Source organism: Glossina fuscipes, unplaced genomic scaffold (genome assembly GCF_014805625.2).
Source record: "Glossina fuscipes isolate IAEA_lab_2018 unplaced genomic scaffold, Yale_Gfus_2 27, whole genome shotgun sequence".
Classification (NCBI taxonomy): domain Eukaryota; kingdom Metazoa; phylum Arthropoda; class Insecta; order Diptera; family Glossinidae; genus Glossina; species Glossina fuscipes.
This window is the reverse complement of record NW_023998422.1, coordinates 6,762,995-6,780,090: the sequence shown is the minus strand read 5'-3', so window position 1 is coordinate 6,780,090 and position 17,096 is coordinate 6,762,995. Positions and strand designations below refer to the sequence as shown.

The following is a 17,096-nucleotide window of genomic DNA, read 5'->3' as shown; positions in this document are numbered from 1 at the left end:
AATGCTTTTAAAAAGAAATTATATATAACGTTTTATAAGCATTGTAAAATCCATTGTAATATCCGACAATATAAATACAATAAAAAATACTTATATCACGTCTCTGCACCAAAATAAAAAAATAAAAAAAAAAAAAACAAAACAATTTTACTATATACAAAATGTAAATATATTATAATACAATATATAATGTCAATAATTAGGTCAATAAAATGTTAAAATATAAAGAGTAAGGTAAACGTAAAAATTAATTGTAAGCAGAGATTGCTGCGGTGCTCGTTCATTCATTCACTTAGTTTACAGAATTTGAAGAAATATCTAATAAACAATGCTGGCTTATGTATCCACGTTTTCCTTTTTATATTTAGACTACCATTAGCCATTTGAAAAATGAATTAACTCATATAAGGGAAGAAATAATTGAAAAGTGCTGTTACGCTTAAGAAAAATTGAATTAAGTAAGTGAGCGAAAGCGTGCAGATCTTGAAAAGAATGTTGAGTAACACTTAACACTTAAGGAATTTTCCGTTATTTTGTGAAATATATGAACGGGCTCGAGGAGATCAAGTTTTCACGTTATGCTCTTATCTTGAAATTGCTGCATGAATGTTTCTTTCCTTGCATTTTTTAATACATTAAGCGAATTAATAAGAGGCTAACGAGAAAGCGACCAAATATGCGTAACTTGACTAATGTCCATAGGTTGATAAGCTTCACATATATAATAAGTAAGTAAATTATATTTGGTCGTGATCGAATCTTTCATATCATCAACGTTATTCTAAAAAAAAGAACATTTTTGTAGTCTGTAATATTGAGTGGGCGTGGCTGACTTTTTCTATTTTCACATTAAAAGTGGAAATTTTATGGTGTTTGGGTTGTCTTTTATGAGTAATAAGAAAAAAACAGGAAAAGCATAGGTGACCACACATTTTGTTGCATAGGCGTGTAGGTGTTGCAGGCGTGTCGTTCGACTAGTTTAAGTCATTATCGAATTCTTTTATAAATTTGTAGGCGTAGAAATCGCGAAGAAATCGCCTACAAATTTCGTAGGGCGAGAGGTACTGCATTTTCGCCCCTTAAAGTATACGTTGCATTTTTTATAGTTTTATTTGCTGTTATTAGCGAGCAAAGAACCAAAGGTGATCTCAATTTGCGTCATGATGTAGGCGTGTCTTTCGCTCGATTTGCTCTATTTCCAATATTAACACGCGTGCAAGAATTTCCAATCTTTCTGCCAGGTTTTGAAGCCAATAGCTTTATTTCATCAGATATAACATGGACGGACAGACTGAGAGACAAAGATGCTCAGAATTCATTACTGATCAAAAGAATGTCTCTCTCTCGCTGTCTCTCTCTCTCTCTCTCTCTCTCTCTCTCTCTCTTTCTCTATCTCTCTCTCTCTCTCTTTTTACCTTTGCGTATAATAATCTACTACCTCCTCCTCTCTTACGAAGACTAAAAGAGATTGTTTTAAGGAGAATTTGCTTCAATTTTTATACCTATTTTTTTTACGAATTTTATATCGATATCTGACTAAATGCGTTAAGCTAGTGGCTGTTTTCCTTTTTACCCTCACAATTATGACACTGTTTTTCTTTAAATATGTTCGGACCAACCGCTAACGTCAGAAGTACGCACAAGCGGGGTCAACTCAAGTCGAATGTCTCTTGCTTATCGTGAATACACTTCAATTATACCCATTTCCGAAGGATGAAAGGTTTGTTTATTTTGTCTAAATGTTTACAATGCCTGAAAAGAAGCTTCAGAGATCCAACAATGTGTATAATAGATTTAAGTATGTCCGATTATCTGTCTGCTTGAAACGTCTGTAGTAAACATTCTCTTGGCGGTATAAAATGCCGTCATCGAATTCAAATTTGGCAGAAGCTTGGTATTGAAATCGAGCCAGTTTCAACCATGTCCGCTTTGCAAGGACATGTCTACAGCACCCACACGCCTACTTAACGCAACTCCTTTATTTTGAAAATAGGAAAAATCGTTCGCGCTCGCTTCGTATTAGACGCTATGAAAATATAGTTCTTTTACTTTTTTTTTGCATTTTTAGGATAACGGTGAAAGGTATAAAAGATTCACGATCAAATATAATTTTCTTACTTTTTTAAAAACGATTTCATGGAAATGATGGACTCTGGACTTCTGCGAATTCAGCAAATTCAATCCTGCAACCCAAGTGCTTGCTATTTTTTCACAAAAGTTTGCTTTGATTTCAGTAATAAGAAGAACAATCTTTGTAAACAAGGTCATTGAGAGTTCACGGTTTATTGGAGTGAGGCAGTGCCGCAACATAACCTCAAAGTGAAAAATTCAATAGAGTTATTACGCTCGATTTGTGTAGCAAACTGTGGCATTTTGGAGATTCCACAACATTTTATTGAAGCCACTTATGGTCCAAATCGAAAGCATCTAATTTTTGCTCCAAAAAGTCGTTTATCATATCTTTCTAGCCTTCTCCATTGCCGATAACTGCAACGCCTAGAAACTACGTCCAAAAAATGGTTTCCCTACACAAAAAAACACGCTAAGAACATCAGACGCTTCTTCTTTACACCAAAGGGGCACAAATCCTTATTTATGAAATCATTTAATCCAATGATTGATTTTCATTCCATTTGCAAGAGACATAATCGTGGATTCACTGTTTCCATAATAAGTTTTCACAATTTCTGTATGCTGTACGGCGATGTATGTATTCTTTACAAATAAGGGCAGATTTCAAACAATATATTGAAAAAAAAGAAATGTGATCCAAATTTCATTCAGAAGTGTGTTCTAGGTACGTTTACTTGTGGAACCACAAAATGGATGACCATACACATTTTGATGGCGAAAAAATGGTGAAGGATCCTTTTCACGGAAACGTGGTGTAGTTTTTGGTCCTTCATCAAGCACGTTAAATGAAAATTTATATTAGACGAAACAGTGTAAGGTGTTCAGTGGTCGGCCTTGCTCAACTATCATGAAAAAAAAAGAATTGGATCTGTTGCCTGGCTTTTGACTTACAGCAAACGAGAAGAAGATTTTTTAACCGAGGGATTGAAATAATGAATTGAATCAAAATTCCAAAATTTGCATAAACAGAAAGAAATTTGTAAAAAATTACAATTTATTATTAAGAAAAAAAAAATAGTTGGAAAAAATACTTTATTGTAAAATTCACTTATACTAAAGGTATTTCAATCAAGGGAGTGCGGAAAGTTTATGTTCAGTTGCAATCAACCAAGTTCGGATAATTGCACGCTAAAATATTTATGTCGAATTTCAAGGGCGAAATGCATTCAAAATTGTACGCGGAGCCAGAATCACAAAAATAAAATTTCGAGCAATTTTTTAAATCGCGAACATAACCATTTTCGGTATCGCACCCGAAATTGTTAATAAATTTTGAATCAATTAAGGGCAGAGAGGCAGATTCATGTTTGACATCTTTCTCCAAGTCCAGTACCAAATCGCCATGAATTTTATTATTTATTAGACGAAGCAAAGGATAACGTCGCGAACTGCAAATGCCACGAAAGTCATCCGATTCTATGGACCAGACCATAATGCCGGCCAAATTTTCTGCGATAATATAATCGGCTTTCAAGGCGATACTCTCTTCATTCTCATAGCCAACCCATTGATTGTCACGATAAGCATAGGGCACCATTTGTTGCTCATCCCAATCCAAATGCCATTGATCCGATTCCTTCTGGAAAAGCTCGCACAATTCATTGTAACCAATTACACCAGGCTCTCTCGAATATGAGCCCGGTATCCCGCGACCAATATGAGGTGCTCCCACATTGTGTTGTAATGGATTTTCCAAATTAAAAGTACGTCCATAAAATGGGACACCAATAACCAATTTATTACGAGGTGTTCCTGTAGGAGGATAAGTCAATCTAAAGTTATTTGGGAAAACCGTTTGATTGAACGTTTACCTTTGCTAAGCCAATATTTGACAATCGCCTCTAAATTAAGCTGTCTGGTGTAATTGGTGTTATCCGCTGAACCGGCATGTAAAGGAGCGTTGATTCCCACCCCTTTATCCCAAGGACCATGCAAATCGTACGCCATTACATTAACGATATCTAAATATTTACACATCTCTGGGATATCATAAGACATTTCCGCCGAAAGTTGCACTGAACCCACAGCAGCTGTTAGCAAGTAACCAAATGGTTCTAGCCTTAACAATACAAAAAGCAAATCGTTTTCGTTGTTCATTAAAAAAAAAAAAAAAAAAAGATTCAAAATTTTACCCTTCTTTTAGGTCTTTCAGTAATGCGATATAGTTTTCACGGTCGTTGTTGCCTAATCTATGACGTTGGTTTGGATATTCCCAATCCAAGTCAAGACCATCAAAGCCATGCCTTTGTATAAATTCTACCACCGATTGTACAAATCTTGCTCGTTTCTCGGGATCAGCAGCTACAATAGAAAACTTTTTCGAGCCCTCATTCCATCCACCGACCGCCGCCAACGTTCTCAATGTTGGATTTTTCATCTTCAAAGAATTAAGTTTTCTGATATTGCCGCGACCATAATTATCCTCTAAATCCAGATATGGATCAATGATACGCAATTCACCGGTTTCTTGTATCCCGAAGAAAGCGTACATTAGATGTGTGCAGAGGAAGGGATCAATATCGGTGGCGACATCGAATTTACCATAAGACGGGCGGTATGCGGACCAAGTGCCATGATAACAAATCACATGCTCTGAAAAAAAGTGCAGTGTATAAAAACAGGAAGAGAAAACAAGTCTTTAAATTTAAGGGATTGAGGGTACAGTCATGTTGTCAAAGCGTTTGCAACATACAGAAGGAAGATTCAGATATCCTATAAAAAATATATATGTTCTTGAATAGCACCAGGTTTAAACTCATCTAAGCATGTACATCTGTCCGTCTGTCCGTCTGTCCGTCTTTGATAAACATTCTCCTGATCGCAAAAATAAAGCTATCGCCTTCAAATGTGGCCCAAACATTGGCAACTCTTGCACGCAGCTTGATATTGAAAATGGGATACATAGTTCAAAGCGCATACCCACAGTAGTGCCCAAGCTGAACTCAACCCCTTTTCTCTAAGCAGAAATTTTTGGGGTTTTGCTCATTACTCATCAATTATAAAAGATAGGTGGATAAAATTTCCCTCATTTACTTTGCGGAGAATTATTGATGTAAAAGAATAGAGCAAATCAGTCAAGCCCATAAAAAGTTACATCAAAATTTAATTTGTTGTTTACTTTTTTGAAGTTTTCTGCTTCCTACTCATAAGTTAAACACGATAAAATATTGAAAATTATTTTGTGCACTCCTTACATGCAGATATACTATCGGTTTAAAATCGCGAATTTAACCTTACTACGCGTAGGATTTGTTTTTTGTTAGTTACACTCCACATAGACACACAGACGGCTAGACATGGCGAAATGAATTTAGAATTTCACACTGATCAAGAATATATATGGACTTTATAGGGTCTCTGAAGCTTCCTCTTGGTGTTATATACATTATGGGCAAAAATAAAATGCGTGTACTTACAACTTACAGTGGAGGGTATAAAAAGAGAAAAAGTCAGCCGCCACCACGCAATATTAGAGAGCATATTTTGTAGCCTTCTTGCAAAAAAAAAAAAAAAAAAAACGGTGATGGGTTTAAAAAATTCGGTTGCGGCCGACTATAATTTTCTTACTTTTGATCTGAATTTAATTGATTTTAAATGTTTTTGATTTATCTTATATATGGATTGCATACTCTATCAAATGATTTCACTCCTCCTCCGTAAGGGCTACATTTCATTTATTGACATGCCATTTTCATTCAATTTCTGTACGTCCAAGTGTCTGCTTCAGGTTTATTCCGGTTATTCAAGTCGAAAAGTGAAAATTAAAAATCGTGCTAAAAGGACTTGATTATATTCGGAAATTTGAAAATTATCCCTTATTCGCAATCTCATTTGAAAGTTAGCTAAATAAGAAAATTATAATGGGTCATGATCGAAATCTGTTATACCTATTACCGTTTTTTTTTTTTTTTTTTTTTTTTTAAAGAAAACTCCATAATTTCCATACTTTCTAATATTGCGTGGGCGTGACTGATTTTTCGTCTTTTTATAGCATAAAAGTGGAAATTTATGTCACATGTCTGTTGTAGTTTATGAGCATCGTTAATAAAGTATCTTCCCTCCATGTCTACTCATCTACGCAGACCTTTTCCAAAATTTAATATACCACAAGTGATCTAAGGCACTGTCATTATGTCAAGAGTTTTTTAAAAGGAATCGCTTTCGAGTTATGTTCTGACTCTTTTTGTCTTTGATTTTGTGCTTTTTACTTTGCACAACACTTGTGGTACAAGGCATATTAAGTTTGAGAGGAAGAATGCAGCATCCAGAACGACTTGAGATAGACCCACCTTTTATTATACCGATCAAGTCTGGATCACTTTCTGAATTAATCTACGATTCTCCGTCCGTCCATCTGTCTATCTTGTTTTCCTAAAGGGCGGATTTTTGAGGCATTTCGATAAAATTTAACAAAATCACGAGTTTTGGTCTAAGGACGAACACTGCCTACATAACGCCTTATTTTCAAAAGTATATGAATAGCTGTAAGATGGTATTGGTCATCTAACGATGAGCCATGCTCCGCTATAGAGTTTTTAATTGCTTGTGTTGAAACGATAAATCACGAATGATTTTTTCTACAGGAAAAGAAAGCGTTTACTTTCAAATATTCCGAGCATACTTGCTCTTACTGTGCGTTGACAATTGCTTTGTACGCTCGCAAATATGATCATTTAAAGGCAAGGTGTAAAAGTCTAAAGTTTAGGATAAAAACAGAGTTTATTATCTAAAATTGAATCACATTATTACTTGGCATTAGAGTAAATTTAACGGATCTCTTACAAACAACAACAAACAAAACACTAAATATAATTCCAGCACTCCAGCTTACTTCTTTCCTTAGCTTCTGCTTTTAATCGATGATCGCACAAATATACTAACAACAGAGTTAAGCATTTTATTAACAGCATTTATTAAAAATTACACAGAAAAGTTATTTCCTCGCGATTATTATCGTTTATAAGAATTGAACTGAAAAAGTTTCGTTTAGAGTCATAGTATTTATAGGCTCGGCTTGCTCATAGATGTTAAGTGGAATATTCAGACAAAACATGATATCTTAACAAGTTGTTTATAGTTAACAGTTAAAATCGATAAAAGCATATCTTGAAAGAAGAAAGTTATCAGAAAGGTTTACCCTGTTAATGAGAGTACAATGATAGTGATCTTCTTTTATCAGTCAACGATGATAAGCAATATAAGCATACTGAGAAAGTGCAAATTTTTCTTTTCGTTTTACTGCCTTTGGGGCGAAACATAAATCTAAAATTATACTACGAGGTCAAATACCAGCGAATGCAATTTTTACAACAAAAGAGTTGCTACTTTCAATAATATATTCATTCGTTTTTTTTTATATAAAAATATTGTACATTTTTTGTTACTATTTATGATAATTATAATTTTTTAGTAAATAAAAAATTTTATTAGAATCTTTTTAATTTAGATAACTGATTATTGCGTCGTAAAGCCATTTTTCGTAAGCGCCTCCAATATTGCTTAGTATTTGGATCCATTTCTTCCAGTGGTATTATACGATCCACGTTAAGTGTCCATAGCCAATCCGGATATTCAGAATCGGGTTTCAGCTAAAAGAAAATTAAAAACCAATGATCGATGATGTAGTAATGATTACCAGCAAATGTAACATAATTACACAATCCCATCTCCCAATTACAAAATCTTTAATATTTGCATCGGAGCCTCTTGCAAAGTAGCCTCTAATCAAACCTTACAAATACTTCTCAAGTAAATGTATACAAAAAAAATAAATGAAAACACTATAGTAGGTCGCGACCCACCACCAGATACCCGACATCATTTCGTTTCGATCTGAAGCATTTTCAATAGCTTTCAACCTTCAGCCAAATCACGTCGGTGTATTAAATGTTATCAAAATATTTCCAAAATGGCCTATAAGTGGAACATAAAAATACAAGACAGGCAGACAGATAAGTAGACGGATACACAAGCTTAGATTGAATCAAAACCACTTTTAGGTCCACTTTCTGAATCAAGCGGTATCATAAAACTAGGGCCAATTTCGCGTCCTTCTGCATATAGCATACATCCTCACAAATTTATATACCGCGCAAGTAGTTTAGAGTATACTTATTTTTGATTTGCGATAAATGTAAGAAAAACAAACATAATTTAGTTCAAGCCGAGGTAAAATTTTATGAAAACCGTTACGAATAAAAAAATCCATTCAGATTTGATTTTATTTCATGAGCTTTGCTGTAATATTCAATATCGGTTTCATCATTTAACACTAGGAACCAGGAAACCTAGAAACCGCCAAAAAAAAATGTAATATATGTACATAAATGTGATGGAAATGTCATTACGTTAGAGAATCTTATAACTATCTCGGAATAAATTTTTGTATAATAACTAAGATGAGCAAAACTTCTTAGAAACTGCGATTTTGTTAGCCACGATGAGAGTCAAGGGCACGTTTTTCTTAAATCCCGCTCTATTTTGTTCAGAGATAAAGAAACTGCGCAAAGAAGTAGAAACTGATGCAAACTACAAGAACGATCAAAAAATAACAAACAGGACGCTTACAAGAACTTTCTACGTTTTTACCAATAGCTGGGGAAAAGTTAACTGCAGACATTACCCAAACAGACAGATGGACACGCTCAAAGTGATTTAGAATTTGGTGTTGATCAAGAACATATATATTTTAAGAGAACTCTGAAGCTTGCTTCTGGATGGGGATGAGGAATGTAGCTCTCATCCTAGTCCTACCCTCATCAAATAGGGCAGAACCAGGCTTTCCGCATTGCACAGTACACTTGGAAGCAAAACTTTCTTATACAAATTAACCGGCTGACGCCCTTGGCCACATACCATGAATAAAGAGAAAAAAAATTTGATATTAAATCATTCTTTCAATGGGAGACATACATACAAATCTTATAAATTTATGCACTACTTACAACATTCACGTGCTTGTTGATATAATAGAAATAAAAAAGAAAATAGAGCAAAAAAAAGGAAAAATCATCTCTGAAGAGGTTAAAAAACGAAATCGCTATCTTTAGAAAATTGCAAATATATTGCAAATATTTAACCAAGCAATGTGATGAAAGGGAATTAGTCCGTAATATCACTAAAAGTTATTGTAGAGTGAGAAAATTGAGATAGGCTCCTTCAAATAGTACCCTCGTTCCAAAGGCACACGTCTTTGGTTTTTTTTTTATTTTATTAAATAGTCAGGGTTTGGTTCTGTTTCGTTTGATGATTTTGCACAAAAAGATATTAATATGTAAACTACGTTTTCGGACAAAAGAAGATGTCACATTTTTACTTACTTTTATATCTTGTCCAGTTTTATTTATGTTACTGCCGCAAACATAATTTACCAATTTGTTCACATCGGTTTCAACCGGTATTTCTTTTTTTTCCATTATGGGACCAAGCTTCCCCATTTTCTTTTTTTTCGCAGCGGCGCTAGTAGCTGTTGCTGCTCCTACAGCCAACGATGTGAAGAATATATTTTATGAATAAATTCACAATATGTTGGAATAGACATTATTTACCGGCACCTCCTTTAGAATTGCAGCGAACTATTAAGCCGCTATTTATAAAAGCTTTTTGTCTTATAAAGCAAACTGATTTATTTAAAACATTAATTAAACTCATTTTTCAAGCCTTCTTTTAATTGTAAGCTTTTAGGAAAGGACAGAAACGCCTTCAACCACACACAAGTCTGCTAGAAAATATGAAACGATTGATGTCCATAAATCAGCTGTGCCTGCTGTGAGGTAAACCAAAATCAGCTGTTTGATTTGTACTTTCTTATTAAAGTAAACTTTTTTCAATTTTCAAAAATAAACAAACCTAAGTGAAGCTTAATATGATTTCAAATAAAACTCTAGCAAAAATAGCTGTGTATGTGAGCGTAGCTGGCATTTCAAGTGTTATGTACATGCGTTGGAAAATTCAAGAAAGAATACGCAATACTGACTATTTTCGGTTAGCTTTCAGTGCTTTGAGAGGACATAGAGGTTAGTTAAAATCTAACTGAGTGTAATTTGTAAAATCAAAACGTTTCAATTACATATTTTTCAAGGAGCCGTCAATCTATTGGGTGAACCGATTAAAGATATGGGTTTCGATATAAGTGATCCGAAACGTAATCAATGCGATGGTCAGACGGCACAATTTGAAGTAGCAGTGAAAGGCTCCAAAAACAGAGGTTATTTATCTTACAACAATGGATCGTCAAGGCTATTTAGGAACTTTTAATTTAATTGCAGGCACAATGTATTTCTGGGCGACACGAACCAACGAAACTGGCTGGCTGTTAAATCGTTTAGAATTGGAAATTAAAGCAGAACCAGATAAGCGGTTTATACTTAAAAAACCAATAAGCGAAAGCTCTTCACCTACTGCCTCACTACAAGAATAGCAATATACTTCTGTTGATAAAATATGTATGTTTGTCACTAAGCTAAGAAATTGTTCCTACAAAATCGAAAATTATGAAATTTTGAGAAAAGAATTGAAAGGTATGTGAAAGTCGAACATATTGGGGATGGGTACAGTAAATTTCGCACTCCATGCTTGTAGAAAGGAAAACTGCTTCTAAGCATTCACAAACGTCCAAAAGGCCAATTAGCGGATCCCTTAATCTCGTTCAGCCTTATGCCGAGTGTAGCTCGAAATCATATTTCTTATGCCATACTTGTGGTATAGATAGTTTGCGCAGCTGTATACAACATCCAGAAGGGCCTGAAATAGACCCATCTTTTATTAAAACGATCGATTTACGCCACTTCGTCTAGTAAACTTATTCACTGTTTTTGTTTATAATGCACCAGTAACTAGATATTATTTTCATGCTTTTCGTAAAAGCCCGCTTTTTAGAAGTTTTTCAAAACATCACAGGCGTGATCCATCATGGAGCGAGGTGTAAGAAATAGACCGATGTGATTCAAATTTGGTCCGCTTCATCTTTATGTTAAATTACAACCGTAAACAGATTTTCATCATAAAACATTAACAAATGCTCTTCGCATATAAAGGTTTACATTTGCTGAGAGACCTTATATGCGGTGGTATCCAAAAAATAGACCTACGTGGTCCAAATTCACTTTCCTTAGGAATGTTTATATGAGAGGATGTTCAACAAATTTCCGCAATCGAATACTATTTTTCGTACCAATACATGCGAAAATACTGCAAGATTTCTTTTGAAATTTTAAAAATGCTCGATTCAGAATTATTTCTGAATCATTTTTTAAATCGATTGAAGTCTGTCTGATGTCTGGCCACGAAAATTTGTGTTCAAACTATAGACCAAAATTTTATATTGATGAAATTTGTTGCAATGACGCATTTTGACCCAAGGACAAAGAATCATTTCTGAATCGATCGGTATAATTAAAAGTTGGATCTTTCTTAATCCCTCCTGGGTGTTACGTACGTCCGCACAAACATATTATACCCTGTAAAAGCTTATTAATATTTAAAAACCCATATGCTGTTTTCTATAATTTTTAATAATTTCAAATGTTTTAATCTTTAATTGATTTTTATCTTTTTCATTAGAATTGTTATATTATTATTTTCATTATGTTTGCATAGAATTTTTAATTTGTATATAATTAGTTAAAGTCTTTTTTTCAGATTATAAGAAGAATCTGGAAAAAAATGAAGATGAGAAAAATAGGTGTTTTTTGTGTTTAAAGACTTTTTCTTACATTGTAACGTGATATTCTCTTTTTAACAAATTTCAAGAAATAATAAAAGCTCGCGTATACGTATACGTAAATATATCTAAAAAAAAGGAAAACATAGAAGACATATATAAAATATAATTCCATACAAAACAAATATATAGAGCGTACTATAAATTAAATATCATCGCTTAAGGTTTATGATTTTTAGAAGAAATTTTTCTTAGCATATGCATGCACATAAACAATTGTTTAAAGACTTTTTTTTAATTTTGCTTGATATATATTGCCTTCATGCTTTGCTTAAACACATATTAAGTTGATAAAAAAAAATGTCGGTCTTTAAACTTCGAATTCCTTTTCGTCTTAAGTGTAAAGGTGTGTATACATGACCGATTCTTTAAAAATCTACATGTAAAGGAGAAAAAGAGGTGCTTTAAAAAGAAATTAAAAAACTGATTGTTTTGATGTTTGTTTGGGGGGGTTTCTAAAATGCCAAATGACAACATTATCATCACCATTTAATATTCCTTAGAGGATTTCACTTAATTTTTAACATAAATCGTTGTTTTTCTCTCTTTTTTTTTTCTTTTTCGATTTCTAAAATTAATGTTTATATTATTACATTTCAAAAAATTTTGCTAAAAGTTTTCACCTTAACAATTTCATGCTTAATGTTTCCTTTTGGTTTTCCTATTAAATTTTTTCCTTTATACAAGCCTTAAACTAGTCGGCCTTTTTAATAATGATGATGTTATTGTTGTTGTTGCTTCTACAGACATTTTAGTGGTTATCGGTGTATTTGTTGGTGTAGATGTTGTCGTATATATTGGCTGCGGCTGCACCGCCATTTCTAATCCTTATTGCGTTTTCAGTTCTTTACCGATACTATATGAAACAATTTTTGTCCAATCGATTTTAGTCCGGGTAATAGGCAACTGGCGTCGCATTGCCTTAAATGTTGTGTCGGACATGGTTTGATAGTTTTCGGATATAGCCAGTTGATATTCATTTTCAGATTCTTCAATTAAACGTACAACTTCCTTTGCCATTTGCTGTTCGCTCGTTAATACTACAGATTCGCGACACTCTTTCGAGGAAACCAATTGAACATTTCCATCTTCATAATAGTGCACCTAATTAGTAAACGAATCGACCAATAATCGCTTTGTAACTTTTTAAAAAAACATCTTCCTTACTTGCACTTTTAAAACGCCTTTTAGTTCAGCGCTACTAGTGCCCGCCTGAAAAGAAACATGCCATTGCGAACGCCACCTGCCATTCCAGTAGTTTTTCGGTTGAAATTGATGATCTTCAATACAAACAGTTAGAACAATTTGACCGTTCTGTGATTTTCCGAAAACAGAACAGACCTATACAAAATAACAATTCTTGTACAATGACAGTTTTTCATTTGCTTTAAATTTATTTTACGTACGCCATGACGATAATGACTGGTTGTGTATGCTAATGCCTCAATATCCAAAGCTTGTCTCCATGACTCTGCAATCGCATCGGGTTCCACATCTTGATAATCGCTTGCCTCTTTGCGTAAGTGATCATATTTAAAGGATTGCTTAGTGCGAGGATCATAGAAGCGTCCACCACCTTTAATAAACGATAAGAAAGAAAAAACCAACAAAATTAATTTCTCAGTTAAGTAAAAAATATTTAGGGCAAATGTATACAAACAGATATGTTTATATACTCGATTAAATAACCAAAACACTTTCCATCCCCTTTGTGTTTGTTTGTTTTTGCACTTCTTATATACACGAAATACTGGCGAACTGTTTATTTTTTTCCTGCGTCATTTTTTAAAAGAAAGCAACAGAATTAAATTATTTAGTACTTACCTAAATCATTATATTCAGAAATCACAGCATTATGTTCAGTGCCCTCAATGCGAACTGGTGTTAATTGATCTTTATTGTATTGTGCGAAGGCGTGATTAGCACCTTCTTTTAATAAGGCATCGTTTTTTAATAATTCCCGGACATCATTAAATACCTCATTGAATTCACCGGGTGGAGCGTGCAGTATAAAATCGGACACAATACGCACTTTCTCGGCATCGCTAATTTGTGTCTGTTCCATGTTTTCTTGCCTTTTTTTATGTTTGATTTTCTATGTTTTAGATATATATATATAAAGTATATATATATGTTTATGGATGTATATGGTCAGGCAGTGAAATACAACTTGAATTTGTTTTAAACGTTTACTAGAGGAGAGTCTTTATAAAAAAAACGTGTAACTTGTGACTTATCAAATCTTAAACTGCACTACGAAAATTGCAGAAATAATAAAATATTTTTATACATTTATTAATATTTTCCTATCTTTCTTTCTTTTTTGCAAATAGTTGGATGACAAATCTTTTGCAAAGCAAATGTTGCCAACTTCAGTAAAAGAATATTGTTTCTAGAGATAACATTACTGTGAAAGTTAACATTATGAAAAATGGTCTTCGGCGATATATATATCCATCCATAATTTCTTCCACAGAAATCATTCTAATAAAATTTGTGCGTTATTTTAAATTTAATAGCATTTTATTGCTAAATTCCGAATTTAGAGTCAAAATTGCAGTATCCAAGTATAAAATGCAGATTTTGCTTTGAAACTTGACTTTTGAAAAAATGTTAATTTAATATTGAAACTAAACATTGTCATTGTAACTGAGAGTTTATAACGAAAAATCACGTAACTTTTACTGAGTACCGGAAAATGGTTTTGGGGGAAGCCCACTGAAATGAAACCTTTATTTTTCTCTATACTGAAACAGAAACAATAAATAGGGTGAAGATGTAAACACTATTCTCTGGGCGCAATAAAATATCCCCCTCAAAACTGTTAACACCTTTTTATTGAATGTTACAAAAAGGCGTAGTCGGTTTATGATCGTTACGGAATACAATATCCATCAATTTGTATCTTTTTTGATTTATTGTTTGGTTAGATTTATCTAAGTTTTGAGCAGCATTTTTTTTTAGTGACAGCGTTTTATAAAAACGGTTCTTAGCAAACCGACCGAGTGTCTAATCAGCCCAAAGTTACGAAGTAGCAGCTTTTTTCATTACATAATATATATGTATATATAATGTACAGAATACATGATATTTTCGGCAATCACAATAACAAAGACAGGCAGTGATTGCATAGAAGATTACATAGAATATTAAAGGCATGGAAAACCCAAAAGCTCGTAGTTTATAAGGATATATATCTTAGTAATTTTAGTTATCTTAGTAATATATAAACTGGGATTATTTGGGAAAAATTAAAATCTCATATTAATCTATTGTTAATTATTTTGAAAAATTTTCTGTTAATTCTTTCCATAAATTCATACAAGTGCTTGAAATATAATACATAATCTTGTATATAAATGTATAAAAAATATGCATTCATTTCCCCTTGTACGTCTCCTGAATAGTTTTATACAATTTTTATATATATTCATACAAGTGCTTGATTCATCTCCCCTTGTACGTCTCCTGAATGGTTTCATACAATTTTTATAGGCGTGCCATTCGATTTTACCCTATTTTTGAACATTTTGAGTCAATTCTTTCCATATATTCATACAAGTGCTTGAAATATAATATATAATCTTGTATATATAAATGTATAAAAAATATGTATTCATCTCCCCTTGTACGTCTCCTGAATAGTTTTATACAATTTTTATAGGCGTGCCATTCGATTTTACCCTATTTTTGAACATTTTGAGTCAATTCTTTCCATATATTCATATTATCGAACGCATTAGCAATGTTTGGCAACCCTAAATTGTATGAGCAAGAGGAAGAATTGTCATATGATATTCCTCATATTTCATTATGCTTATTATTTTATTATTATTTTGATTGGCTTTAAAGGTAACCAAAGTGACAATCAACGAATCTCCCAGCACCAGTAAATTGTCAGCTGGCCCAATGGTGTGTCGTAAAAGGTATGCGCTTTCCTTAAATCCGAAATTTAACTATAGGCCAGTAAATGAGCAGATAGCCCAGGGTATGATATTCCTCATATTTCATTATGCTTATTTTTTTATTATTATTTTAATTGGCTTTAAAGGTAACCGAAGAGACAATATTAGTGGGTGCTCTAAGAACTTGGAGCTCAGCGAAACTAAAGTTGCATTAGGACTAGGAGAACGGCCGGAGTTGCGAGTCAATAAAAATGCAGTTGGCCTGAATGAAATTTTTATTGAAAACAAATCGGAAGAAGTGCAAAGTAAAGCGAATCGAGATGAAAGTTCGCTTGTTTCTGCGAGTTTTCAAACAGCAAATGGTAAAAAAATCTCCATATCGGAAGAGAGCAAAAGATCCGTACAAAATATTCTAAGAGAATTTCAAGGCAATTTGCAAGAAACGTATTATGAAACTGAACTAAAAGACATAAAAGCTCAAATGTCGATTAAAAGTATGCATTCCAAGTTTGGAAAAAATACCAACAAAACAGGCTTTCAAGCGATGTGCGAAAAAGGCAAAGAAGAAAAAATCAACGAATCTCCCAGCACCAGCAAATTGTCGTCTGGCCCAATGGTGTGTCGTAAAAGGTATGCGCTTTCCTTACATCCGAAATTTAACTATAGGCCACCCCCTCAACTTTGTGAGACATCGGAAAGAACCTCGCGTCAAATCGAGACTACGACTAGTACACCAGGCGTCAATAGACCAAAGAGGGGGCGGCTCTCGGACTTAAGTCATACTTATACTAGTTCAAGAAGAAAGAAATAAATACGACTTTATATTACATTGTGTAAAAGCAACGGAACTGGTTTTTTTTAATTCAAAACCGTCTCGATATCTTTTTACTTATCCTTGTTTTCTTGTATCTTTTTGCTCTTCCAATACTTATACTGTTTATAGCTTTCTTAGTGTTTTTTTATATTCATTCCACATAAGAATGCAGTTTTTTAATAAATAAAGACAAAAACAAAATATATTCATGGAATATTATTCGATTTTCAAATTTTTGTAGATTTATCTGCTGTAATTTATGAGTAATGAACAAGGAACGCAATTGCTTGCCGATACAAAAAAGTTGGCCTATTTCCTTTATGTATTTTTGAGGGCTATTTGAGAGAAAAAATTTCCTATTGTAGTTGAAGCCCGACCTTGTGAGGTGTTACAAAAATTTCTTTCTTGAGTATTTTCTTGAATATAAGAATTTCGTAGAATTCTCGCGAGCCATGTAATTGTTAAAATATCTGTTATATATATATCATTATGATAATGCGATTTCAATCAAATATTGCTGTGA

General features: G+C 33.3%; 5 protein-coding genes across 6 annotated transcripts; 2 read left to right on the top strand and 3 right to left on the bottom strand.

Annotated features, from left to right (window-relative positions):
- Positions 1-3,154: 3,154 nt before the first annotated feature.
- On the bottom strand, positions 3,155-7,100 carry LOC119635765 (probable chitinase 2). Its single transcript, XM_038030766.1, has 4 exons — positions 6,965-7,100; positions 4,266-4,725; positions 3,945-4,192; positions 3,155-3,885 (listed from the first exon to the last, which is right to left on the bottom strand). Exons 1-4 carry the CDS (start codon positions 7,041-7,043, stop codon positions 3,227-3,229), a joined length of 1,446 nt encoding a protein of 481 aa, XP_037886694.1. The 5' UTR covers positions 7,044-7,100; the 3' UTR covers positions 3,155-3,226.
- A 439-nt stretch (positions 7,101-7,539) lies between these two features.
- LOC119635748 (39S ribosomal protein L54, mitochondrial) lies at positions 7,540-9,878 on the bottom strand. The gene is made up of 3 exons (XM_038030742.1): positions 9,681-9,878; positions 9,453-9,610; positions 7,540-7,721 (listed from the first exon to the last, which is right to left on the bottom strand). The coding sequence occupies exons 1-3, from the start codon at positions 9,781-9,783 to the stop codon at positions 7,560-7,562; spliced, it is 423 nt and encodes a 140-aa protein (XP_037886670.1). The 5' UTR covers positions 9,784-9,878; the 3' UTR covers positions 7,540-7,559.
- Positions 9,879-9,928: 50 nt separating this feature from the next.
- LOC119635747 lies at positions 9,929-11,140 on the top strand. Of its 2 annotated transcripts, XR_005247101.1 has the most exons (4): positions 9,929-10,148; positions 10,214-10,339; positions 10,401-10,652; positions 10,714-11,140. XR_005247101.1 is itself a non-coding variant. In XM_038030741.1 (3 exons), the coding sequence occupies exons 1-3, from the start codon at positions 9,998-10,000 to the stop codon at positions 10,550-10,552; spliced, it is 429 nt and encodes a 142-aa protein (XP_037886669.1). In that variant the 5' UTR covers positions 9,929-9,997; the 3' UTR covers positions 10,553-11,140. The 2 variants fall into 2 exon arrangements, 1 of the variants encoding a protein (XP_037886669.1); XM_038030741.1 differs by having other exon boundaries at positions 10,401-11,140.
- A 1,337-nt stretch (positions 11,141-12,477) lies between these two features.
- On the bottom strand, positions 12,478-14,133 carry LOC119635718 (F-actin-capping protein subunit alpha). The gene is made up of 4 exons (XM_038030697.1): positions 13,679-14,133; positions 13,261-13,430; positions 13,022-13,195; positions 12,478-12,958 (listed from the first exon to the last, which is right to left on the bottom strand). The coding sequence occupies exons 1-4, from the start codon at positions 13,917-13,919 to the stop codon at positions 12,683-12,685; spliced, it is 861 nt and encodes a 286-aa protein (XP_037886625.1). The 5' UTR covers positions 13,920-14,133; the 3' UTR covers positions 12,478-12,682.
- Positions 14,134-15,557: 1,424 nt separating this feature from the next.
- Positions 15,558-16,570, top strand: LOC119635831. The gene is made up of 2 exons (XM_038030838.1): positions 15,558-15,842; positions 15,906-16,570. Exons 1-2 carry the CDS (start codon positions 15,764-15,766, stop codon positions 16,568-16,570), a joined length of 744 nt encoding a protein of 247 aa, XP_037886766.1. The 5' UTR covers positions 15,558-15,763.
- Positions 16,571-17,096: the final 526 nt, after the last annotated feature.

What these genes read in the sequence shown, in the direction of transcription:
- LOC119635718 (XM_038030697.1), bottom strand. Translation starts at nt 13,919, where the DNA reads ATGGAACAGACACAAATTAGCGATGCCGAGAAAGTGCGTATTGTGTCC. An exon ending in TTCTGAATATAATGATTTAG is followed by an intron (nt 13,431 to 13,678) that starts GTAAGTACTAAA and finishes CGTTTATTAAAG; the next exon opens with GTGGTGGACGCTTCTATGAT. An exon ending in AAGGCGTTTTAAAAGTGCAA is followed by an intron (nt 12,959 to 13,021) that starts GTAAGGAAGATG and finishes TTTACTAATTAG; the next exon opens with GTGCACTATTATGAAGATGG.
- LOC119635831 (XM_038030838.1), top strand. Translation starts at nt 15,764, where the DNA reads ATGGTGTGTCGTAAAAGGTATGCGCTTTCCTTAAATCCGAAATTTAAC. An exon ending in AAATGAGCAGATAGCCCAGG is followed by an intron (nt 15,843 to 15,905) that starts GTATGATATTCC and finishes TTGGCTTTAAAG; the next exon opens with GTAACCGAAGAGACAATATT.
- LOC119635747 (XM_038030741.1), top strand. Translation starts at nt 9,998, where the DNA reads ATGATTTCAAATAAAACTCTAGCAAAAATAGCTGTGTATGTGAGCGTA. An exon ending in TGCTTTGAGAGGACATAGAG is followed by an intron (nt 10,149 to 10,213) that starts GTTAGTTAAAAT and finishes ATATTTTTCAAG; the next exon opens with GAGCCGTCAATCTATTGGGT. An exon ending in GAAAGGCTCCAAAAACAGAG is followed by an intron (nt 10,340 to 10,400) that starts GTTATTTATCTT and finishes ATTTAATTGCAG; the next exon opens with GCACAATGTATTTCTGGGCG.
- LOC119635748 (XM_038030742.1), bottom strand. Translation starts at nt 9,783, where the DNA reads ATGAGTTTAATTAATGTTTTAAATAAATCAGTTTGCTTTATAAGACAA. An exon ending in CAATTCTAAAGGAGGTGCCG is followed by an intron (nt 9,611 to 9,680) that starts GTAAATAATGTC and finishes CGTTGGCTGTAG; the next exon opens with GAGCAGCAACAGCTACTAGC. An exon ending in AAACTGGACAAGATATAAAA is followed by an intron (nt 7,722 to 9,452) that starts GTAAGTAAAAAT and finishes ATTTTCTTTTAG; the next exon opens with CTGAAACCCGATTCTGAATA.
- LOC119635765 (XM_038030766.1), bottom strand. Translation starts at nt 7,043, where the DNA reads ATGCTGTTAATAAAATGCTTAACTCTGTTGTTAGTATATTTGTGCGAT. An exon ending in AGCAGAAGCTAAGGAAAGAA is followed by an intron (nt 4,726 to 6,964) that starts GTAAGCTGGAGT and finishes ACTTTTTTTCAG; the next exon opens with AGCATGTGATTTGTTATCAT. An exon ending in CAAATATTGGCTTAGCAAAG is followed by an intron (nt 3,886 to 3,944) that starts GTAAACGTTCAA and finishes ATCCTCCTACAG; the next exon opens with GAACACCTCGTAATAAATTG.